Here is a 25,659-nt window from a genome sequence, read left to right on the forward strand (position 1 = left end):
TGTCTGGGAGTTGACGGAATCTGTGCCTAATTACAGATTTAAAATAATGTCAATCTTAAATTAGATTTTAAGAAGGAGTGTTTATGGGGTGTGTTTGTGTTTGTGTTTCCTTCAGAAAAACAAACTACAGGTTAAATCTCTCTAGTCTGGCACCCTCAGGATCTGACCTGTGCCGAACCATAGAATTTGTCAGACCATGGGAGGTCAATATTGTCTAGCAGCATAACCAACACTTCACTGCTTGTTGGACTCTTAGAAGACATTTAGGAGTAAAATAGAGTTAAATAACAACACAGAACACTGAGACCCAGGACTGTGGCTGTAAACAAACTTTATGGGACAACAGGAAACCTATGATAAGTGGACATCCTGCTAACTAAAATCATGCTGCACCACGGATGTTGCCGGACCAGAGAGTGCTGAACTAGAGAGATTTAACCTGAACACAGTTATTTAAGAGATGTGCCTGATGATAGGGTGTGGAAGAAACAAGCTTAATAACCTGCGATAAAGGTAACCCTAACAAAAATGATTATTTGATCAAGCATGATCTTGTTCAGTACCAGGGAATAGGTAGTTGGTGAGGCATTGGCAAGTCAATAATTATTTGGTCTAGTACATATACATTCACAAATAATTTAAAATGTGTTATGATATTATAAAAAATGTAAATTTTCCTTGCATTTGATATCTTGCAGATTTTAAACTAATAGGTGGATTTAGTTAGAAGTAGAAAAATATATATTTTAAGTAAGTAGAATGTTGAGCAAATACCCATTGAAGCTGTCACTAACTGCATATCTTCTAGGTTTATACAAAATGCTTTCTCTGATATTGTTTAGGCATATTGCTTTAACTTCTGCTTTGTCATATGCCAGTACCAGAAAGCACCTGAATTGGCTGCTGGTGCCTCTGGTACCATTGCAAGTTTGTTGGAGAGGAAGTCTGGGCCCGTAAGAGAGCAGATCACAGAATTCTAGATGTTTGAATCTGGTAGATGAGTCTGTAGCTCGCTTGATGGAAGGGGGAAAATCTTTTTAGATACGGTGTTCCCAAAATAGTCTTTTTGTCTGGTGGTGTGAGTGACAGAAGCAAGGAAACCTGGGCCTTTCAGGGGTGCCACCCAGTACCATTGGCTATCTACTTAGGAGCCATCTTGAGCTGGATCTAGCTTTGAAATTCATTGACAAGCATGTGAGTTCTTTTTAAATTCTTCCCAACAGCCAAAGTCTTGGGAGCATATGTAAAACATACAGTAAACCTTAGTCATTTCAAGTTTGATTAGGCTTTTTTGCAGGTCCTAATAAGAAAGAGGTGAGCAATGATAGTGGAAATTGTGAGAACTAAACATGTCACTTTCTCAATTATAGTGTTCTCTTAAGTGCTGTAAGTGGAGAAGACACTCAAGATCGTACAGATCGGCTGCTTTTGACTCCCTGGGTTAAATTTCTATGGGAATCATACAGACAGTGTTTGGACCTTCTTCGAAACAATTCTAGAGTGGAACGCCTTTACCATGATATTGCTCAGCAAGGTAAACTGAAAGCATGAAATGTGCTAAGTCACACTGTAATTTACGTCTGTTTGTGCACGTTCTCATCTGAAAACGTAAAGGTTAGTTTTGCTTGAATAGAGCTATTGTTGAATAAGATTACTCTCTCAGGCTTGTGTGAATGCAAACAGTATTTTAGAAATACCCGAGGCCTCTTCATTACAGGATTGCTGAATCTGTAGTTAAGATCTTACCTGGTGCAAGTAGTTTTTTCTAACAGATCTTTCAAGAACAGTTTTATTTTTTGCAGGAGTTTCCTCTATTTAAGAATATTTAGTTAATGCTGTACCTGTGTTAATCTCTTTTCTTAATCACAAGCAGTAGGCACATTTCCCTCTTGTTGTTCTTTATGGCCAGTGTTGTCCCCTTATGAGATCTGACACACAACTTATTTAAGGTGCAATAGTTTACTAGTTGAAACATTATTCTTTCAATCACAAATTATTGAGTTCCATGCAGGAATAACTGGATGAACTGTAATGCCCTTTGCTGAGAAGAAGGAAAGATGAGAAAATCATGATGGTCCTAATGGCCTTAATCTCTGAGTATTGAAAGAAGAGAAATGGGTGAATAAAGAATCTCCTTAAGAGGTTTTTTGTGTGGGAATGTGGAAGAAATAATCTAGGGTTGTCTTCTTCCATTTTCATGATAACATGGATATTTTTATCAGTATCCTCTATTAAAAGAAACAACTACAAGTTACTAGGTGTGCATGCGTCCGTCTGTCCATCCCCCAAAATTGTGTATATTGTGGATGGGTTCCTTTATTCCTTAAAAGATCTTCCTGTCACTCATCCACTGTTCACTACCACACTGATTTTTCTCATCCAAAATAAATCTGCTGATCACTGGGGGAAGGTGATATTTCCAGTAGTAAGTTAGAGCAGAAGTGTCCGAATGCAGGCATTCTTATTTTAAAAAGATAATTTTAAAGGGGGTGAAGTAGAAAACAAGAATTTACCCCCTTTTTGTGAATGTTGAAGTAACTTGCCACAATGGGATAATCTGAATTTTGTCAGAGTTTGATGAGAACCTTTTCCTGTTTTTCATGGAACCAGAAACTTTTAGATTCTGCCACCCAGATAGTTTTATTCAGAATTATTTTGGACACCTTGTGAGAGCCTGGTACAAAGTAAGAGCAAGAAACCATGTTTCCTGTTGAACATTTAAAAAAAAGTCTAATAAAGTGATCTTTTCAGGTTTTCAATTGAGTAATTCTGCAAAAGCACTCAATGTAGCATTATCCTGTATAGTATCTGGTTTGTCTCTTGAAAGTCTTTCAGTGGACTTCTTCAAATCAAGGCAACTTGATTTTCATATAATGCAGTTTGAAGCTTTAGGTAATTTTATAGCTATTCAACAGAAATGTAACTTAATGCTAACGTAAGTGTCATTCAATTTTACAGCTTTTAAATTTTGCTTGCAATACACTCGTAAGGCTGAGTTTCGTAAACTCTGCGATAACCTGAGGATGCATTTAGGGCAGATCCAACGTCACCATAACCAAAGTACAGCAATTAACCTCAGTAATCCTGAGAGCCAGTCTATGCACTTGGAGACAAGACTTGTACAGCTGGATAGTGCTATTAGTATGGAATTGTGGCAGGTATGTGTTAAACTGTATGCTTGTTAACAGGGCACCAATACTGTATCAAGATTCATTGACCCTCAGTCCCAAACTGGTATCAAATTGTGAATTCCATAGCATGTACTCCTAGGTCTAAAATGCATACGGGGATGCAGAGTTGTAGAGTGACACTTTAATATGTTGAATTTAGAGTTATGTTTGTATTACATATCAAACATCTGTTGATTCTGTTGCTGTCTAGAAGCAGAGCATCAAGATAAGCCACTATTTGTAATGGAAAATGAATTTCTTCTTTGAGTGCTTGCTCATGTTCATTCCAGTTAGGTGTGCGAGTGCCGTGTTCACAGATTCTGGAGCTTTTTTCCCTTAGCAGTACCTGTTGGGCCAGACAGGGAGCCCCCTGGAGTGGCGCCGATATATCGGTGCATATATACCCTTTCTGGCTCTCCATTCCCTCAGTTCCTTCTTACCACCCGTGATGGTTGCATAGCTGTTCTTACTTTTAGCTTGTGTACATAGTTCTTACTAGTCCTTCGAGTCTTTTGTAGTGTAGATAGTGTTAATAGTTTTAGATAAGTGAGAGAGGAGTTTTCCCTTCTCTTTGGCTCTCCCTGGCTGGGGCGGGAATGCCCGTGCTGCGGGGATTCAAGCCAGGTGCTAAATGCATTAAACCTGTACCTTGCGGTGATCCGCATGACTCTTGTCTTGGTGAGGGCTTTTGCATAGAAAATTGCCAAATTTGCAAGAGCTTTAAGCCCAGAACTAAGTGGGAATGTGATTGCCATTCAAAGCTCATCCTGATGGAATTGGCACGTCGCACCAGCTTTGGTGCAGGAAACTGCGACGTTCTTAAAAAAAGTCATCCGTGTCGAGGCACCGCTCACAGTCTTCAGCACTGGGGAAGAAAAGACAACATAGGGGAAGATTCCCTGAGCGGCATAGCCACAAGTGCACCCTTTGGAGGAGCACTCGGCTTCTACATCACACCACGATGCTCCCGTGCCAGCGAGGCACCAGTGGAGTTCGGCACCTAGGGAGAGTCTGGTGCCAGTCGTCATGATAGAAGAGATTCAGCAACCATTGATCCCCGAGACCTTCGATGTGGCATGGGAGGTCAACAAGCTGACTACATCCCCATGCCCTGAGGCAAGTCGACACTCATCTTCGGTACCATGTCAGCAGGTCCAGACCAGGATTCTGGCACCGATACCATCGGCACCGGTCCAGTTATCGGCGACAGCACCAGTGCCCAGAGATCCAGCCCTGACCATACTGCCAGCGCCGCTAGGGACACCATTCCAACCAGCATATGTTGCTCTCCTGGAACTGTACCAGCACGAGCCATCAGTCCAGTTGCTTCCCACGGTGATGGCAGCTCAGATGATGTCCCCACTGGTACCAGGACCAGCGCATAGGGGAAAGCCAATTGCCATGTCTCACCACAGGCAATCACATTGCTCACTGGCACCACCATGGTCAGTTTCCAAATATTCCTCCAACTCAGAGGCTGAATCAGTGCACTCCCAGGCCTCCACCTTTAGGTCAAGGTCACGGTACCGATCCAGTTCAGGGCACAGGTCTTGGAACCAAAGCCCATCGGTCCACCAGGCTTAGCCGCCTAGATTGCAGCTGCAGCCTGCCTTTTTGGACCCCTATCACCAGGCCCGAGGCCCCTCTCCATCCAGGACGGTATCTGTGGCTACACATTCTAGGAGTGCTCCCTTGGCCAGCCCCCTACCGAGGATTCTGGCATTAGAATCTGCCCAGTCTTGCAGTAAGGATGTGGTGAGACCCCTTGTGGAAGGGGAGGGCAACCTCCCTCCATCCGCTCCACTCACTGAACCCTCAATGCAATCAGGGAGTCGTCTTCCTTGTTGCCCAATGAGGCTTTGGCTGACCTTACTTTCCCTCAGCCCACTATGGACACCAGGGCTCACCAGGACCATGTTCTCTATTGGAGAGAAGCAGCAAGGGGGGTGGGGAGCAGGAGCCAGTGCTGGGGGGGAGGGAGGTGGCTTAAAAGCCATTTTCCCCCAGCACTGTCTGGGGGGGCAGGAGAGGAAGAAGGGCAGCTGAGTCCAGACGCAAATCAGGATCAGCTGATTCCCAGCTCTCACCCAGTCCTAGATGCTGCACCTCTGCTTTTTAAATGTATTAAGAGCTTAATTTAAAAAGCAGAGGCGCAGCAGTGAGGAAGGGAGGACTGGGAGTGAGTCAGGACAGCTAACCCTGCTGTGGCTCTGCCTTTTAAATGTATTTAGAGCTTCCAGGCTCTTAATATATTTCAAAGGCAGAGGCATGGTGGGGGGACCATGAGCAAGCCGGGGCAGCTGATGCCCAGATCACTCCCAGTTCCCCCACTATGCCTCTGCCTTTTAAATGTCTTTATAGCCACTAGCCTAGTAGCTCGGGAGCAACCCGGGGTCTGGAGCAAACTCTGCTGTAGCTCTGCAGTATCCCCCTTCACCGACTAATTGAGTAGTCAGTGGAAATTCCATTGACTTCTTAGTTAGCTGATTACACACAATTTAATATCCCTACTTTGTTATATTAATCTGAAAAATATTTCCAGTTTGTTCCTTTTTTCAGATATAGATTTGTCATGCTTCTAATATAGTAAATCTTAAACATTTCTGAGAATATTTTAGATTTTTGTAAGCTACTTTATTCAATTATGGTCACTGTTGATTAGCTGGGAGGTGGAGAAAAGGGCAAATAGTGGAGCTCATTGGAAAACATTCCGACGAGACTTTTATCATTGGAATTTGTCAGTTTGTCAAAATCAAAATGTTTTGCAAAGATCTTTCAATTTTGATGAAGTTCTGATGGAAATCAGCTAGGCCTCTGAAACCTTGTATGTCTGGTTTCTTGACAGTTCACCCACCTGCTGCTTTGCATTCCGCCTGGTGGGCTGACAGAGAGAGAGCTGTGAGTCTCGCAGGGAGTTTGTGTGTTATTCCAGGAAATATAATTCCTTTTGCTGTCCAGCTCTAGCAGATATATTGCAAATGTTTAAAACTGTGTAAATCATTTCTGTGTTAGAAAGGAACATATTGATTTTTGGGTAACTGACAAAACTGAAAATTGCAGTCAGTTATATAAAAGTAATAGAATTTAAATATATATTAAATATGCTTCTAAAAGCTATAGCTCTAATTTTATTGCAGGTAATATACTGGAAGTAATTCTTTTGTTCATTATTTTAGGAAGCTTTCAAAGCAGTGGAGGATATTCATGGGCTATTCTCCTTGTCAAAGAAACCACCCAAACCTCAACTGATGGCAAATTACTATCACAAAGTTTCAACTGTCTTCTGGAAATCAGGAAATGCTCTTTTTCATGCATCAACACTTCACCGACTGTACCACCTGTCAAGAGAAATGCGAAAGAATCTCACGCAAGAGGAGATGCAGAGGTGGGCAGAGATGCTTTTCACCTAGCTTCTGGTTTTATCCACTTATGTATAAATTTAGTGTGTAATAAGAAGCAGATAGAATGTGTATTTGAGAGGCTGGTATCAGACACTGAACAGCTTTGTTTAAAGGGATAAATTATGAATGTTTCAATAATTAGGGCAAGAAGGACATTCAACAAATTTTGAAATTAAGGTGAGCAATGGGACCTGGATGTTACATTATCTTAGCCACAGATCGAAACCTAAATATTAGAGGAAGTCACTGAACCTCTGTCTTGCCTCCATTTTCCATTCTGTGAAATGGTCAAATACTCCACATGACTTAGTTATTGTTACTAAAGTATTCTGAGATCTTTGAATTGAAAGCTACTATGTAAATATATGTTATTTACGTACATGGCGTTAATTACTTGGACAAGTTAGATATCTTCAAGTCACCAGGGCCTGATGAAATGCATCTTAGAATACTCAAGGAGCTGACTGAGAGATATCTGAGCTATTAGCTGTTCTCTTTGAAAAGTCATGGAAGATGGGAGAGATTCCAGAAGACTGGAAAAGGCGAATATAATGCCCATCTATAAAAAAGGTAAATAAGGGCAAACCAGGGAAGCTTACCAGTCAGCTTAACTTCTGTACCAGGAAAGATAATGGAGCAAATAATTAAGGAATCAGTTTGCAGACATCTGGAAGACAAGGTAATACATAACAGCATGGATTTGTAATGAACAAATCATGAAAGCTGTCAGGTTGCTTTGACATTGACAGGATATCCAGCCTTCTGGATAAGAGGGAAGTGGTAGATATATACCTAGACTTTAGTAAAGCATTTGATACAGTCTTGCATGACTGTCTCATTAATAAACTAGGGAAATACAACCTGTATGGGGCTACTATAAATTGGGTGTATAACTGGTTAGATAATTGTTCCCAGAGAGTAATTATCAATGGTTCACATTCATACTGGAATGGCATTAGTGGGGCTCCACAGGGATCAGTTTTGGGACCAGTTCTGTTCAATATCTTCATTAATGATCTAGAATTCTAGATAATGGCCTAAAGACTACATTCAAATCTAAAGTTTGTAGATGCAACCCTTCCCAGTTTGGTATCAAGTGCTTTGGAGGACAGGATTATAATTCAAAATGTTGTGGATAAACTGGAGAAATGGTATGTAGAAAATAGGATGAAATTTAATAAGGACAAATGCAAAGTTTCCATTTAAGGAAGAAACAATTAGTTGCACAACATATAAAATAGGAAATGGACTGTCTAGGATGGAGTATTATGGAAAGGGCTCTAAGACTCTCATAGTGGAATAACAAGGTAAATATGAATCAACAGTGAAATACTTTTGCAAAAAAAAAAAACACACCCATTCTGGGATGTATTATCAGGCTGTTATAAGCAAGACACAAGAAGAATTCTTCCATTCAGACTGCACTGGTTAGGCCTCCACTGGAGTATTGTGACCAGTACTAGGTGTCATATTTCAAGAAGGATGTGAACAAATTGAAGAAGATCTATAGAAGAGCAACAAAAATGACGAAAGGTCTAGGAAATATGACCTGTAAGGGAAGATTAAAAGAATTAAATTTGTTTAGTCTGGAAAAGAAAAGGCTGAGAGCAGACACAAGTTTTCATGTGTCTAAAAAGTTGTCACAAGGAGGAGAGAAAAAAATTATTCTTAACCTCTGGGGATAAGAGGCAGTGGTCTTAGATTGCAGCAAGGGAGGTTTAGGTTGAACATTAGGGAAAACTTGCTAACTGTGATTGAGGCTGGTTAATCACTAGAATAAATTGGGTGGAAAGGTTGTGGAAATTCCATCACTGGAGATTTTAAAGAGGTTAGATAAATACCTGCCAGGGATGATCTAAATGGTGCTTGGTCCTGCCATGAATGGAGGGGACTAGACTTGATGACCCCAAGAGGTCCCTTCCAGTTATGTGATTCAGGCAGACAAAGTGCTGGGTATGATGTTCAAAAGGCTTCTGAAGCATGCTAGGGCACTCACTAAGCAGCAGTTGTCTATCCAGGGATGAACTCTGTTGTAAATCTGAAATGTTAGCCCTTGTAAATTCAAAAATGGTAGGAAGGTATAATTTAAGGAATATGTTTACATTCCACTTAAATAAATGTATCTGGGCATTCAGCACATATTTCAAATTTTATTTAATGTCCCTTTCTACTACTGCAACATATTAAGTTAGATTGAGTTTTTTTTTAATTATTATTATTGCATACAATTAATCTTAGGGACATACAAAAATCTATTCCATAGCTAAGGTGCTATGCACCAAAAGACAGACTGAGATGGGACTGGCTACCAGTCCTTTATTGGATGGTTATTTTTTTTTATTATTATTTGGAGAGGAGGATTCTCTTTTAGGAGGTTGAATAATAAGAACGGATATTAACTTAAGTACTTACCTATAGAAGTTAAGAAGCATTCAGAATTAGTCTGAACACTAAAATTGCTGAGGTGTCTTGTTTTCTGGCATTGCTTATATTAAGAGTGTTAAGAATTGAGTAAATGACTAATCATGTACTTGATAATTTGATAAGTGGCCGCTGCAGCTCTGCAGTTTAGATGCAGTAAGAGCCAGATGTGCAGACAGCCTGCCTCCTACTACATTCAAACTGCAGATCCGCAGTGGGAGTAGGTCTGGGACCTGGCCTGAGCTGGGACTGCAGCAGTCCCAGCTCGTGCCGGGTTCTGCACTGTGGCTGTGCCTTTTAAATGTAGAAAGAGCCACTTGGCTCTTACTACATTTAAAAGGCAGTGCTGCTGTGCCTCTGCCTCCCCTGTTCCCCTACAGAAATGGTGGGGGGGGGGGGAACTGGCTTTTAAGCTGGCTCCCCCCAGCACTGGCTCCTGCTCTGATCTGCCTCCCCTTGCTGCCTCTGATATAGAGGCAGCAAAGGGGTGGGTGGGGGAGGGAGGGAGGAGGAATGTGGGTAGTTGACTCGACTACTCTTTTACATCCCTAGTTTATATGGCATAGTTTTTGAAAGAATACACCATTCACCCCGTAGTTCTTATACTGATCGGATGCTTCTGTTTTACACCTGAAATATATGTGTGTGTGGGGGGGGGGGAACACACACACACCACACAGTACAACAAAATGCACACACGAAGAGATTTCTGTTCTTTTATAATTAATTGTTTGTAATTATACTTTACCAACAGGATGTCAACCCGAGTTCTTTTGGCTACTCTGTCAATTCCTATAACTCCGGAACGAACTGATATTGCTCGTCTTCTGGATATGGATGGTATCATTGTTGAAAAGCAGCGACGTCTAGCCACGCTGCTAGGCCTCCAGGCCCCGCCTACACGCATCAGTCTTATTAACGATATGGTAAGTAATGGTGTTTGAGTAAAAGATTTTATATGTAATCTATATAGTTAGATGTAGAGCTGCTGTTAAAAACAGGCCAGTAAATTTAAAAAGTACATTAAAGTAAAAGAATTCAACATGATTAACTGTAAAGTTCATAATTTAACTATGTAGTAATAAACTTTCTTCCGATGTGCTAGAAAAATAGGCTGAAGTTAGAAATACAGACCAAGGAGATGGACTTGTTGCATTTGAAAACCAACATGGATAGACTAACCCTAACTCTGTGTCTTTGTACCCAGTGAAATTTAATATTGCACTGTATATTGATAAATATTGTCCATTTTGTGACAAAAAGCAAACCAGAGGCTTGCTGTGAATGATCTTGCAGCAAGTATCTTTGGAAAGTGTGATAATTTTCAGTTATTTCTTTTGCTTTCCCAAATTGAAGGGTAGTTAATTAGTTCAGATATTTTAATATTACTAAGGTAAGATTAGTACATTAATCTGAATGAAGGTTTGCAAAGAGCTAGGAAATTAGAAACATTTGCCTTTGATTTGAGAGGAGGTTAGCAAGATACAGTTTGCCTTCTGGTGATATCTTCCAGGTTCTCATAGGAAACAAAAATATAGTTTTTCTCCATTGAAAACTGAACTCCTATTACCTCTCATAATTTAAGCATTATTATTTTTGTATCTAGCAGTTTTTTTGCCACTTTTAATTTTAGAACTTTGGGATTTTACCAATAAGCAGTAACATGTGCAGCTGGAGTTTAGATTTACTCATGGATATACTAGCGATGTAAGAGTTTAACTGGCTAATCCATAAGCATTAGATTATCAGTTAACCTTATTGGTTAAACTCCCAGCCACCACTGGAGTCCATGGGGCTGGTAGCCATCAGGAATTTAAATCTGTTACACAGTGGGGTTTTTTTGTTGTTTTTTAATTTTTACATCCTTAGAATATACTCATGCAAGGACTATTTTCATTTGTCTGAGAAGTGCCTCACATGCTATGCGCACTAACCTATCAAAATACTTATCATAGACTAGATTTTTTTGTTTGTTCTGCAAATGTATATTTGCAACTGGAAACAAAATGATATAAATTAAAGCATAATACATTTAAGCATTTCATTGGCTGTATATTTAATTTCTTAGATGCAAAATTTCCGAGTGTAATTATTGCAGTACTGAAACAAATATTGAAGTATCTTGAACAAATATTTTTTTCTTCCATTATGTTGACTTTAGGTGAGGTTCAATGTTGTGCAGCATGTTGTTCCAGAGGTAAAGGAACTTTACAATTGGCTTGAAGTAGATTTCCACCCACTAAAACTATGTGGCCGTGTAACCAAGGTAAGAGTATATTGAGAAACATTAATTTGGGCAGATGATACCTAGCTAGGTTGGATGGATTGTCAACTTTTTGGGCCAGGGTCTTCATTTAGCCCACTTTCGTTATTGCTCTGTGTTAACATTATATACACTGCTGTGCATGCCTGTTTTGCTACATACGTTTTCAAAAGCATTTTTAACCTGGTATATGTGTTGGCACCCCTTCAAGTGCAGCTACAGGGGAGAGAGTTTTGGGAGCAACTAAGGATGTTAAGGACTAGTTGACTATCTGATGAGCAAATGCTTATTGGATAGTTAGTTGACTAGTTGATTTCCTCCCTCCCCCCATTCCTTACTGCCTCTGTCAGATAGAGGCAGCAAAGGGGGGGAAGCAGAGGGTGCTTCAAAGCAGCAGCGCCGCACAGCTGATCCCCGGCTCAGCTGTGCAGCGCTGCTCCTTTGAAATGCTGCCCTTGATGTTTCAAAGTGGCAGCACCACATAGAGCCCGGGGTCAGCTGAGGACTCCCCAGCTGATCCCGGGCCGCCCAGCAGGGGCTCTTGTACATTTCAGAGGAGGAGTGTGGAAGTGCCTATCTACTAGTTGAGTAGTTGATGGAAATTCCATCAACTAGTAAATTAACCACTAGTTAACATCCTTAGGAGCAACTGTGAAGGTGATTATTGGGGGAGGCAGTTAAGCTAAGCTTTTGGTGGCTGACTTTAAGTAGTAATACACAGCCTCAGCGGCTAGTGTAGACAGCTGGCAAGTTTTTCCGCAAAAGCACCTGCTTTTGCGGAAAAACTTGCCAGTCTAGACGCTGCCCTAATGTTTAATGGGTTAACTGATTAAAACAGGATTTTACGTCTCTACTTGAAATGTGAAGAGTTTTTTGCAGGCTATCAGATGAAATAGATATTGTAACTTTCTGGATATTGTGACAGGTTCTAAACTGGGTGAAAGAGCAAGCTGAAAAGGAACCTGAATTGCAACTGTATGTCCCACATCTGCAAAATAACACCATCCTTCGTCTTCTGCAGCAGGTATGATTATTTAAAAAAAAAAAATAATAATTGTAAGAGGTGTCTGAGTTTGAGATTGTTTTGCAAAATCTGAAGCCAAAAATGTAACATTTTGTTTTACGCCCTAAGTAAAAATGTTGCCATTGAATGTAAATGCTCTTAATATGACTTTTAAACAGTCTTTTCCCCTCATCCATATAACCCACCCTTCTTGTCTTGTACTGTGGTGTTAAATGCAACTGAAGTTGTGATCCTATTTTAAATAGTAGTGGTATACACTGGTGTAAGATTTTTTATATAGATTTATTTGTTCCTTTACTTAGCTTTTCAGTCTTATTCTCTCTTTTCAATCCTTTGTTTCCTTGTAGTTGATATGAAGTAGGCTTGTTTTGTCAAATGCACATTTCATTGACCTGCACTCATTGCAATGGTGAGCAGTGTTATTTCTGATGTGCTAGACAATAGCTGAAGGTTAATTAGCAGCATTGCTGTATATAGTTACTGCTGCCAGTCTCTTTCACACAGAGGACCTAGTCAAGAAAATCACTTGATCCTAGCTTATGATTAAATGAAATGTGGGAATTAAGTGTTACAGTAGTGTTGGTAAAATATGAATCATAATTAAACACATCTTGGTTAATCTATTGTCCAAGTTAATCAGGCTAGTTTTATAGCCTGTGCAACAATTTTCGCCTCTATTAACCCTGCTTTTTAATGGGATGAAAACTGAATAGTTATATTGTGCAGGTGGCGCAGATTTATCAGACCATCGACTTTTCTCGTTTGACTACCCTGGTTCCTTTTGTTGATGCTTTCCAATTGGAACGTGCTATTGTTGATGCAGCCAGACATTGTGACTTGCAAGTAAGTGCCATAAAAAGACTACCGAAAAAGTGTATTTGTGTGTGTGATTATACTTGTGGCTTTCAAATGTGTGGCCAAGCTCTGGGGTCAGATGAAAAGTAGCAGGCCCTCAACCCCAATAATATAGAATGGATGCTGATATACAGGGAACGAGAAGCTTGAGGACATGATCTTTTTTGATAGGTTAATTTGTTACTGTTTTAAAGTTCTTGAATTGTATTGCTCACTTACAGTCATGAAGAGGAGTGTAGTATGTAATGTAAGTGCAAAAAAAAGAAAAAGTGAAACTTCAGGTGTCTGCCCAAGGGATCAGATTGTATAATAGACAATGCCCTAATCAAAAAGTTTAACAAAACCATACCGGAAACTTTGGGCATCTCTCCAAAGTAATCATTTAGGGAACTTCCAAAAGCTGTACTTCATGCACAGTTTGTCTATCTGTAGGCACAGAAATAAAGCAGCGGATAGCTTGAGGCATTTTAACTTCCACTGTAGATAATAGATGTATTGCCACTGGAAGTAAAGTATATGCCTATGTATTAAACATATCCTGAGCTATAGCCTGCACTACCATATTTTTGCATATGATCTTGAAGAAACGAACTGTATATATTACAGAGCACTTTACATCCATTCATTTAATGTAGGGAAGATGTAGAGTCTAGTTAGTACCTAAAATAAAACACATGCAGTTGAAGGCCTCATTGAAGTTAGCGGCAAGATTTCTAGTGGGTACATTGGACTTGGGCTTTCACTCTTGGGGTGTGTCTAGACTACAGAGTTTTGTCGACAAAACTAAACCTGCGTCTACGCTACCGCTGAGTTCTGTCGACATAAAGTCGACAGAACTCAGCAGTTTTGTCGATGCTGGTAAACCTCATTTTACGAGGCATAACGCCTTTTGTCGACAGAGTTCTGTCAACAGAAGGTGTTATTGCATTTAGGGTTGTGTCTAGACTACAGGGTTTTGTCAACAAAGCAGCTTGCTTTGTCGACAGAACTGAATGTAGTCTAGACGCTCTTTGTCGACAGAAGCTTTGTCGACAGATACTGTCGACAAAACTTCTGTCAACAAAAGCCTGTAGTCTAGACATACCCTTGGTTTCTACTGCCAAGTGTAAGTATAATAAAGTAGGACAAGTGAGCTGGCAGTAATGAATGGGAAATAGCACAAACTATTCATGTCGCTGGTTTTCACCTCATGCAATGTTCCCTGCATAAAATCATTGAAAGACTGCAACTTACAATCATGCTTCCGCACTTCTCTTTATTCCAACTTTGGAGAGACACTTCTTTAGGGGTGAGCTTTTTTTGTTCTGTTGAATATAAGCCAGATACAGCAGTAATTTTGTTCCCTAATTGTTCAGACAAATTTCCAATATCTAGGTGTTTTTTTTAAAAGTATCCTACATTTAGAGCTTGTCGCATGCTGAAGTTGCACCATTTTTTAACTTGGTTTATAAACAAATTTAGTTAAACTTCGGCAAACCCCTATGTGGACAAGCTTCTTTTGCTTAAAATTATTAATTGTTTCATTTTGTGTCTGTAAATTTAAGCTGAATTTAAACCAGTCACATGCAGTTTCACCTCTTTAAATCAGTCAATTTAAAATCACATGTTAAATTAAATTGGTACATCTTTGTGTGTTGATCTGGTTTTGAAGACACTGTCAATTTAAAATCACACTTCCAGCAATGAAGTTGTTTATGATAGTAGAATTATTTTTTTCCAGTTCATTTTTTATATTGGTTCATATTTTGTGCATATTCAGTTTTACAGTTTCCAGCTATGGGTCGCTTGTTCTACAATGAAGAGACACACATTATTTAAATGTAATAGTTAAAAAAAATGTTTTTATAAAATCACAATGAGGAAGCTAGACGTAAATAGAGGTCACTACTTTTAACTCACTTTTTGAAACTGACTGTATTTCACATTAATGTCTCATTTTAAATATTTCATCGTGCTTTAATCTAATAATCTTTTTTCAATTTATTTTGCAAAGGTTCGTCTTGATCATACTTCTCGAACACTGAGTTTTGGATCAGATTTAAATTATTCAACTCGGGAAGATGCCCCACTTGGCCCTCAGCTGCAAAGCATGCCCTCTGAGCAAATTAGAAATCAGCTGACTGCTATGTCCTCTGCTCTTGCTAAGGCTCTTGAAGTCATTAAACCTCCAAACATAGTGGTAAGATATTTTAAGCTTTTGAATTTGTCAACAAAACTATCAACATTCTATGAAGTGAATTGTGTGTGTGTCTCTTATACTGCTTCTGTTCAACTTTTCAAAAGCACATTTCATTGACTTGCTCTCATTGCATTGCTGAGCAGTGTTATTTCTGATGTGCTAAAGAAACAGGTGAAGGTTAATTAGCAGCATAACTATATGTAGTTACTGTTGCCAGTCCCCTTCAGACAAAACAACTGATCAGGAACGTCAGTATGTAAAAAAATTATGTAATAATAAAATGATTATTAGTAGCAGATGGTTAAATGTGTCTTAGCAGTGATGAGAAGGTTGAGAGTACCTGAAGGAGAAATTACCTATTGTAATGTGAGAATTACTTCATTACTCTTTTTAAACCCTTTTTCAGGGAGTAAAAAGTATAATTATTCACTATGATTGACCCATGTATTATGGCCCATATTTATATTGTGGAGATTAAAATAAATTTTCAATTATAATAGTGTTTAATGTGTACTTTTATTTTTAGGATTCATCAAATAATAAATATTTTCTCCATAGGGACAGTGTTCTCGTAACAGAGAGTGAGTGAACAGTTGAAGTATTACTCCTTTTTTTTGGTAGTCATCTTAATATTTCAACCATGATTTATCAAGTTTCAGTTTATTATTGCTTAAGTATTACTTAAGCAATAAACATTATTCCAGAGTGTATTCCAGAGCTCATTAGTCATATGAGTGCACATTGTGTAATGCAAGTTATCCAATGCTTTTGTTAACTGAACACATCCTGAAATTTTGTGCTTAAAACATTTTTATATAATGCTTTAAATAATGTTTTCCAAATATAGTTTTGTTATGATGAGGGACAACCAATTGTGTGCTAGTTTTTATGAATCTGCCTAATCTGACCTGCAGTTTAGATACCTGCTCGACTTGCGGGTTGAGTGAGCTAACTAGACATGTAAATACTTGCAGTTAAATCTGCAGAAATTCACAACTGCAGAGTTCTGATTTTAAAATCAAGCACCCTTTGTGGTTACAATGGTTATCTTGGGGAAGCTGTAAACCAATTACACTGTTTTTTATGTTACATTCAGAACTTTACTCTGTATCAACACACCCTGTCAGTCAGTGGGTCAAATTCACTACAGTGTATATGGGTGATTTTTAAAATAAATCTTAAGCCTTTCCTCCCCCTCCTCTTTTTTTTCCCTCATACTCCCGTGTCATCTCTCCCTTTAGTAGGACTTGTAAGTGGTTCAAGGGCTTCCAAAAAATGTACATACTTATTCTTTTGTAAAGCTTTGCAGGGCCTGATAAACTAATGTGAAAATGGGTAATGAATAGCAAGTAAAGAAAGTGGCGGACGATACTTAAAAGGACACAGTCTGTGTGAAATATGGTTCTTTTTATAAATAAATTAAAAATAGTCTCAGATACTGCACTTGCTTCTGAGTCATCCTGTTAATTTTTATGGTCCTACAACTTTCTGTCCTCTGTTGCTGTATTAAAGATATAAAGAAACATGGAAAACTGAGTAAATGATTGTACAAGTGAAACTGGCTATACATAAAGTGCTATTTAGTGGATAAAAACAAACTGAAGAAAGTATTCTTTTTCCATCTCTAAGTTGTAGAATCATAACTGTTCTTGTTATAATAATATGTAAAATATTTTCAGACCAAATTGGTATTTTTTAAGGAAGTTCAACATTTCACAACTAGGGCACACTTTATAGTGCGTTGATCTAATACTGTGTTTGATGTGTTTAACTTCATGCATGTGAATAATCTCTTTGAGACTACTGGGATTTCAGTTTCAGTAAAGTTTTTTTATACCAAAATATAGGAAATAAGACCACTTTCAGTATTTGTTTTACAATGTTTCACTTTCCCATTAGGGATGTTAAATTTAGATTAATCAACTAATCAAATAGTCAATGGAATTTCCATCGACTACTTGATTAGTCGATAAGGGCGCCTCTGCCTTTGAAATGTGTAAGAGCCCCATGGGGTTCTTGTACATTTCAAAAGCAGGGAGCATAGGGCTAAGGGAGGACTGCTTGAGTCCCCCGCTCGCCCTGTGCCCTCCACTGCATTTCTGCTTTTGAAATGTAGTAAGAGCCCCACTACATTTCAAAGGCGAAAGCACTGCCAGTTCGCTGCTGCACCCCTGCCCCTCACCCCAGATGGTCCTGGGGGGGGGACTGGCTTTTAAGCTGGCTCCCCCCCCCCCCCCCCGGCACCGGCTCCGTTCCTGCCCCCCTTGCTACCTTTCTCTGATAGAAGCAGCAAGGTGTATGTGCATGCGTGCGCGCGCACATGCTTATCAGATAGTCGATTAGTCACTTACTAGTCCCTATTTCCCATTACTTGGGCATTTTAAAGGGATGCTAACCAATTTGCTTTCTGGTTCTTGATTTGCATTCAGCAAGAGAAAGAAGAACAACATCAGTTGGCTGTCACTGCTTACTTAAAGAATTCAAGGAAAGAGCATCAGCGTATCCTTGCCCGTCGTCAAACTATAGAGGAGAGAAAGGAGCGTCTTGAAAGTCTAAACATTCAACGTGAGAAAGAAGAGTTGGAACAGCGTGAAGCTGAACTTCAGAAAGTTCGTAAAGCAGAAGAAGAGAGACTGCGCCAGGAGGCAAAAGAGAGAGAGAAGGAGCGTATTCTGCAAGAACATGAGCAAATCAAAAAGAAGACTGTTCGTGAACGCTTGGAACAGATTAAAAAGACTGAACTGGGAGCCAAGGCATTCAAAGATATTGATATTGAGGTAAGCAACTTATTACTGGAATATTTGAATTATTCTAGATTCTTATACTGTTACTCAACTGCCTAAATTTCATATTCTCACTTGCTTTGTTTTTATGTCAATAAGATGTTCCTAAAAATATGAGGCTACCTATTTGGGCAACTTAAATATTTGATTTTTTTCAGTCATTGGGGGAGGAGCTATTTACATAGAGGAAAGATGTCCGGCCATTTCAGAGGGGACTGAAGATTTCTTTTATCTAGATACCTATCTACTAGTAAAACATGAAATAGACAACTGGTGACAACCGACTATATCGTAGAGTTCTACTGGTGACAACTGACTATATCTTAGAGTTGAGATAAAAATCCACGAGATGTTGTCAAAGTATAATGCAAGTTACACAACAGATCTTAACAGGAGTCTAAAATTGTTCAGAAAGTCAGCTAGTTTGAAAGTTAAATGAGAGATTGCATAAAAGTTGAAGTAAACATAGTTGTTTCCTGGCATAGGGAAACTACATTCATTTGCTTTTTGTACTGTTTAGTAACTCGAATATCTGATTGTAGGATCTTGAAGAATTGGATCCCGACTTCATCATGGCTAAACAGGTTGAACAGCTGGAGAAAGAAAAAAAAGAACTCCAAGAACGTCTGAAGAATCAGGAAAAGAAGGTATATAAAGCAATACGAGTATGGGTTTGCCACACAGACATTTACACAGGTTTTGTTAAACCATTGGAAACTGCTGTGTAGGTTTATTTTAATCTAAAACAATACCCGTTTACCTTGCTCTAGAGATACAGGAATAAGTTGAATTGATATAAGCCAGGTTTTAATTGACTAGTGTCTCCACACATAAATCTGCACCAATTTATCAAAATTGATTTAAAATCAGACCATGAATTAAACAGGTACAAGTAAGCATGTTTCATAAACCAGTATGCTGAAAATACTGAGGTAGTGAATATATTGAGGTAGAGATTTTTTTTTTTTTTTTTAGCATATCTGGTTTGGTTTTTATTTTGTACAGTATGTGTTATACATACGCTGACCTTCTGTCCCGGATTTTCCGGGACAGTCCTGATTTTTAATCTCCTGTTCTGGTGTCCCCATGAAACACTGAAATGTCCCGAAAAGCCCAGAGACTCCAAGGCAGCTAGAAGCAGCGGTGCACTGTTTCCCCTCTCCCATCCTTGGCTTGGAGAATAAGAGTTAGGGAGACTTCCTGCAGGCTTTCCCTGCTACTCAGGAATCTTCCAATAGGAGCAGTGGGAGGCCTGCCTGTTGGGAGCGTGCAAAAGCAAGGAATTAGCGGGGAGAGGGGGCACTGGTAACCAGCACTTGGGTCACCTGGGGAGTGGGAGGCACTGGACTGGTGCGTCTCAGCTGGGGTGGGGGTGGGGGAGTGCTGGGCCACTACATCTCAGCTGGGCTGCAGGGAGGGGTGGGGGAAGCTGGTAACAAGCACTTGGCTTAGCTGGGCTGTGGGGATGGGGGATTCTGGGAAATCCAATGGGGATGAGGGGGAAGGAAGCAGCAAGGGGCATGAAATGACCTCCCCTGATCCGGAAAAACCCTCATCCAGCACCAGTCAGGTTCTGAGGATGATGGACCAGGGAAGTCCAACCCCTATACCCAGTCCGCTCCTGAACCCTTCTTCCTGTCCAGACTCTGCACCCTCTCTCCTGGTCAGACACGCTATACCCAGCCTGCTTCTGCACCCTACTTCCCACCCAGACCTTGCAACCGCCCCCCCCCCCCATCTCCCTCCCACATCCTACACCCCGTCGTCCCTATTCCACTCACTGGCAGCCCTGTCCCAAACACTGAATCCCTCAATTTTGTCCCCACCCCAGAACCTTAAGGGGGTCCATAAAATACACCAGAAAGATCAGATTTACCTGTGGGAAGACCTGATCCTCAGTCCTCCATGTCGCTTCTCCTCACCCCTTGGGGCTGGAGCACCAGAGGAGTGAGGTATCTCAGTTGGGGGCTACCTCAGTATGGTTTGGGGGTTTTTGGAGGTGATTTTTGCTTCTCACTTGTGTGGCCCTCAACTAACTTTTCTGTGGGTCAGTGGCCCCTGACCCAAAAAAGGTTGACAACCCCTGCTATAAATAAAGAAAACATTGAAACCTTTTGGTTTGACATAAATTCATATTTCATTTTATTTAAAATGAAATTTGATAAACTAACATGAGAATTAAAATGCCTAATCTGTTTAATAATTTAAATTAAGCTGTTCTCCCCTGCTGTATAGAACTAGCAAAATGGCTGGGGTGTAATTATGTAATTAACGGTGAGTTTCCATTAGCAACTCGTAGTCCAGTTGTAAACTGGAAAGGTTTACACTGAGCCAGGTGGTCCACGGGTCAAAAAATTTGAAGACCCTGAAATAGAGGCACCATGTCGCCGCCCACCCCCACCACCATCTCCTTCGGCTCCCTGCTGCTCCACAAGAGTTCACAGAGAGATTGGATCTGTTACCATGGCAGTGAAATCACCGGGTCACCCCGGTGTGGATGATGGACAGACTCTTCTGTAAGTCTCCCTCATCCAAGCAGTTGATGATTTAAACATCATGTTAAGATGCCACATGAAAACACTTGGTGCGTCCACAAAGAGGCAGGATGTATATTTTTCCTTTTCCTTTTCTTATTTTCATGACTTGTGTGTCTGGGTAAACAAGTCCTTGATGAGATATTTTGACCTCCAGTGTCAAGGGATTTGTTCTTCTGTCTTTGGGCTGTATGTTGCCTAGACCTAAATGGAGTTATCTGTGACAATGTATTTCTGAGTTATTCTGAGACACAGTGAAACCTGTGTGAAAGACCCCACGTCAAGTGAGAGAAAGTGCTGCTATCAAAAGAAATCAATTCAAAGTCTCTCCAATTTTCTTCAAAGATCACCTCAGCCAGGCAGTGGGACTTTTACTGATTGGTCCCTTATATTTTTGAAGAGTGACTAAATGTTAACTGAATCTTTTTGGGTAATGTCAGCAGATTGCTTTGGTCCCAATCCTAGCTTAAAGTTTAAATTATATCAGGCCCTTTGTAAGCAGGTTAGGAAGTGGTCTGATTTGGCAATTATTATTAGATATTATTTACATAATATAGGCATTGCTATCATGGTATTGACATACACATTTCTCAGTAGCTTTACATATAAAATAGCCCAGCCCCATTGATCTCCATGGGAAATGTACCTTGCAAGCAGTGGTGGAGGGGGTTAAGTAAAATGGTCTTCTCCACCCTGTAATTGTCATGGTTAGTTCAATATTGTCATTATGGCTTATGGAAACAGAGGATGCTTGATAGTTTTGCAGTAACTTCAAAAAATGCAGTTGCAGCACATCTCATTAGGGATGTAAATTTCTATTTAATTAATCAGTAAACCAGTTAATGTTAGGTCACACTGGGGCTGCCACTGGCTGGACTCCCCACGGAAAGAGGCTGCTCTGGACACTGGCACAATTCCCTGCCTGTAGGACCCCTGAGTTCTGCACAGACAGGGGCTTCTACGGACAAGAGCAGCTGCTGTCTGCAGTGAGCCCTCTGCGGGGCTGAAGCAGCTCCCTGCCTGAAGCAGGTAGAGAGCTGCTCCAGTCCCCCTGATTACCTGTTACCTTATGATGCCTACTAGGCTCAATTAAGAGGACTAAGGAAGTTTTCCCGTGAAATTGTGAGATCGTTCTGGCCCTGAGTCAAATGGGGCTGCATCTACACTGCAGAACAATAGGGTTGGATCTGAAGTGCTGCAGTGTCATGAGACCTTAGGTCTGGGGACTGGGTTAATGCGTTTGCAGTATAGTTGCATGGGGACTCCTACAGTGACCAAACCCATCCCTATTGGTAGAGGACAGTGGGAGTACTTGGAGGAGTCACGTGACACTTTTCCAGTCATGTGAACCTCTTGACCCCAGAAGTACTATCGCCAGGGGTGGGACTTCCTGTGACAGGAGGGTGGGGCCTTAAAAGGTCAGGGGCATGGCTAATGTGTCCCTATTTTTGCTTCAGAAAATATGGTCACTGTAATTATACATTTATTTTTTTATATTTAGATTGACTATTTTGAAAGAGCAAAACGCTTGGAAGAAATTCCCCTGATAAAGACTGCGTATGAAGAACAAAGAATCCGAGATATGGACCTTTGGGAACAGCAAGAAGAAGAAAGGGTAAAGATATTTTGATTTCATATAGCAGCATCATTTGGTCCTAATTATATTAGCTGGCTCTGTGCCATTTCCCCTGTCCAGCTGAATCCAAGAAGAGGAGATGTGATTTAGTTCATAGGGGATTCTTTCAGTTTATCGTTATTTCCTTCCCACTCCTGGACAGCAGAGTATTTTGTGGCAGTCAAGATAGAGTAAAGAGGCAGTTATCTGATAAACTGCCTCTGGATTTGGATACTAAGGCTGGAACAACCTGAGGAGATTTGCTGTGTGTTATAAAGACAAATATTATGTAATTTAAAAAAAAATATTTTTTACTTTTGCATGTTTGCAGATCACGACAATGCAGCTGGAACGAGAAAAAGCCCTGGAGCATAAGAACAGAATGTCAAGGATGTTGGAGGATAAAGACATGTTTGTAGCTAGGCTCAAGGCAGCACGACAATCAGTTTATCAGGTAAACGTCATGTGTTCTTGTTGCAAAAGCATTTCCATAAAGTACAGGACTTAATTTGTGAGATCAGTTTTCCACTTGAAAAATACAGATGAATTAAGAAATAGGCCTAGAAAAGATGTCTGTTTAAATTACAATGATAATGCTCTGCTGTGTTTCAGAAACTATGGGGGAAAGTCCTTTCTGACAATCTAGAACAATCCCAGTTCTGACAGAAGTCCCTTTAAGAGACAAACAGTGGTGGCCACAATGTGACATTGAGCCACAGAACAGTTTTCTAAGTCCAGAAAGCCATGGTTCTTTAATTGAGAGTAACGTTAATGAAGTATGAATGGGAGTGGAGATGTCCATAGGATTATCTAGCGGAGCTACTTCCCACATACCGTCATTTGAAATGGTTGTGGCAGCTCCCACTTTTGCTTACATGGATAAGTAATTATTAAAACATTCCGTTTATTTTAGCTGCCTTTTAATGCAGTTTAGAAGCTGTAAATAAGGGGAACAGCAGGATGTGACTAGTCAGCTCTTCCAGACCACAGATGATCCATGGACCACAGTTTGGAGTTGCTCCTCTGGTTAGAGTAATCTTGAAAATGTTTAATAGACTTAATTTTGAAAATAGACTTAATTTAACACAATTAATGAGTTTCATTTGTATCTTGTTAGTTGCTTCAGCAGATCACCTGTACGTTACTGAGGTTACTGGTATTTTAGATGAAAGACTAGGTTTGTGACCTGAAGAGGTCATACCTAAATTAGATAAATGAAAGGGGAGAAGACATGCACTAGAAATTGTATGACTTGGTTTCCTTTTCTAGCATTTTGAAAACTGTACTGTATTTCTCTTTGGTGTACAAGAGATTTAGCAGTTTTCCTCCTGTAAATATTATGGAATTTAGAAGGGAAAATTATTATGCAAAAATTTATATGTGGAGTAACTCTTTAGGAGTTACCTCAACAGAGTTTTTTCTTATAATTATTAAGGATATGAGAAATTGTTAAACTTAATATTCTGCAGAAGTAGGAATCTAAATTGTTTTGCTGTTCTAACTACTGTTAAAGAAGAGGTTTTAGCAGCTCTCTGATAGTTACGCACAACTTTTTGCGGGGAACTTCATATGATTCCTGAAAGATTGGGCATCCATATATCATACTTGAATTTCTGATCAGCACTGAGGCTGCTTATTCTGTTTCTGAGAGGTGGACATTGCATCCCTGTGTGCTTTCCTTCCCAGAAGAGGGCTGGCAGGAGAAAAGTTCAGCCATTACCCCGTAAAATGGCCAGCAGATGGAAAGTAGTTGATTACTGCATAATTTATTTGTCGTTACTATTTTGTGGTTCTTTGCATCTGTGTTGAGTGACCTAAATAGCTCTCTAGCCATTTAGATTGAGTTCTGAAAGTTTTTCTTGTACTCTTGCTATTCTTCAGGAAAAGCTCAAACAGTTCCAAGAAAGATTAGCAGAAGAGAGGCATAATCGTTTGGAGGAACGCAAGAGACAACGTAAAGAGGAGAGGCGTATTTCTTATTACAGAGAAAAGGAGGAGGAAGAGGAAAGATTGCGAGAGGAAAAAATACTTAAAGGTAAAAATTGAGACATGTATTGAGTAAACAGACTGATATTATATTATATCTCTGTCTTGAACCATCCAAAAATCTTTCAGAGTCAAACATAGGTCACCATATTTCACCGGATAGTAGGAAATTGTTATGTTCAAGAAGGTTCTATATCCATTGCAACCAGATGGTGCATCTTGCGAACTACATGTTTGTGCAGCCACCCAGCCTGCTGGCAGCCTTTCTGCATTTATGCATGCTTGCTCACTCGCTTGGTCACTCTCTCTCTGAAAATGGGGACAGAGGTGTGTGGGATGAAACAAAAATAAAGAGGCAGTAATGAATGAGGGAGGGTATAGAGTAAGAATGCTAGATATTCTCTGCTTATAGGTTTCAAATTAAAATTCTCAGTCTTTCAGTACGTAAGCAGAAAAAATAGAGGGAACATTGTGGATCATTGCAGTGTTCTTTCTAGTCCTACTTCTTTTGTCTGTGGTGGTCAGTACCTGAGATGACAGAAGATGATGCTTGGAAGCCCTTCAATTGGACAGTTATGAAGTAGCTTTCCTAAGGCAAATGTTTTCCCAGCCTGTTAGTGGGTGGCTGAAGTCTTGAAGTGACAGTTGTTTTTCCTTTATAAAAACACTACAAAATCTTATCTTTATTCAGGATTTTTGTGTCTGCCTTATGAAATAATGTGCTGGTTTTTTTTAATATGTCCTTGAGAAGAGCTTCTTGCCTATGCTTGAGGTACATCAAGATTGTTTAGTATTTCACAACTTAGTTTTAATAAATTTGATTTGTGCAGAAGCATATACGTATGTGTATAGTTCCTTTGTTAAATATCCAACAGCTGAGATATGAAGTTATTCAACTATTTTTGTTTTTGTTTTTTTCTGTCACTTAGATGTTAATTATTTTCAAAAGAAGAATACAGGCAGTCCCCGGGTTTCGTCAGCCCGACTTAAGTCGGACCCCTAGTTACGAATGGGGGGGTGGGGGGGAGGAGAGAGAGAGACGCACTAGTGCGGGGTGCCTCCCCCACTGTCGCCGCCTCTGGCGGCGCGGGGGGCACTTCCCCCCAGCAGACCAGGGAGATGCAGAGCTAGCGGGGACCTACCCGGCAGCGCCCCAGCTGCTCTGTCCCAGGTGTCCAGATTCAGCCGCTGTTGAAACTGATCAGCGGCTGATTCCAGGAATCCCGTGGCAGAGCAGCTCTGCCTCGGGCTTCCTGTAGTCAGCCGCTGGTCAGTTTCAGCAGCGGCTGACTTGGGAACCTGGGGCAGAGCAGCTGGGGTGCTGCTGGGTTGGTCCCGCCGTGCCAAGGGTCGGCGCTACCAGACCAACCCAGCAGCACTCCAGCTGCTGTGCCCCAGGCGTGTCCGATTCAGCCGCTGCTGGTCAGT

At 40.4% G+C, this 25,659-nt stretch overlaps 1 protein-coding gene and 2 non-coding genes across 3 annotated transcripts in view; all 3 read left to right on the forward strand.

The window, feature by feature from the left end:
* Positions 1–25,659, forward strand: part of EIF3A (eukaryotic translation initiation factor 3 subunit A) — a 55,351-nt gene that overhangs the window by 17,519 nt on the left and 12,173 nt on the right. Inside the window, exons 4-16 of the mRNA XM_075935372.2 lie at positions 1,371–1,534; positions 2,959–3,158; positions 6,347–6,555; positions 9,747–9,918; positions 11,154–11,258; positions 12,181–12,279; positions 13,006–13,122; positions 15,128–15,313; positions 17,743–18,090; positions 18,639–18,743; positions 22,132–22,245; positions 22,577–22,699; positions 24,127–24,280. Coding sequence (XP_075791487.2) covers positions 1,371–1,534; positions 2,959–3,158; positions 6,347–6,555; positions 9,747–9,918; positions 11,154–11,258; positions 12,181–12,279; positions 13,006–13,122; positions 15,128–15,313; positions 17,743–18,090; positions 18,639–18,743; positions 22,132–22,245; positions 22,577–22,699; positions 24,127–24,280 — 2,096 coding nt within the window. The remainder of the gene's footprint in view (positions 1–1,370; positions 1,535–2,958; positions 3,159–6,346; positions 6,556–9,746; positions 9,919–11,153; positions 11,259–12,180; positions 12,280–13,005; positions 13,123–15,127; positions 15,314–17,742; positions 18,091–18,638; positions 18,744–22,131; positions 22,246–22,576; positions 22,700–24,126; positions 24,281–25,659) is intronic.
* On the forward strand, positions 12,655–12,785 carry LOC112545840 (small nucleolar RNA SNORA19). Its single transcript, XR_003089394.1, has one exon. It is a non-coding gene; the product is annotated as a small nucleolar RNA SNORA19 (small nucleolar RNA).
* LOC112545839 (small nucleolar RNA SNORA19) lies at positions 15,415–15,546 on the forward strand. Its single transcript, XR_003089393.1, has one exon. It is a non-coding gene; the product is annotated as a small nucleolar RNA SNORA19 (small nucleolar RNA).

The sequence above is a fragment of the Pelodiscus sinensis genome, chromosome 8 (genome assembly GCF_052426305.1).
Source record: "Pelodiscus sinensis isolate ZL-2025 chromosome 8, ASM5242630v1, whole genome shotgun sequence".
Lineage (NCBI taxonomy): Eukaryota > Metazoa > Chordata > Testudines > Trionychidae > Pelodiscus > Pelodiscus sinensis.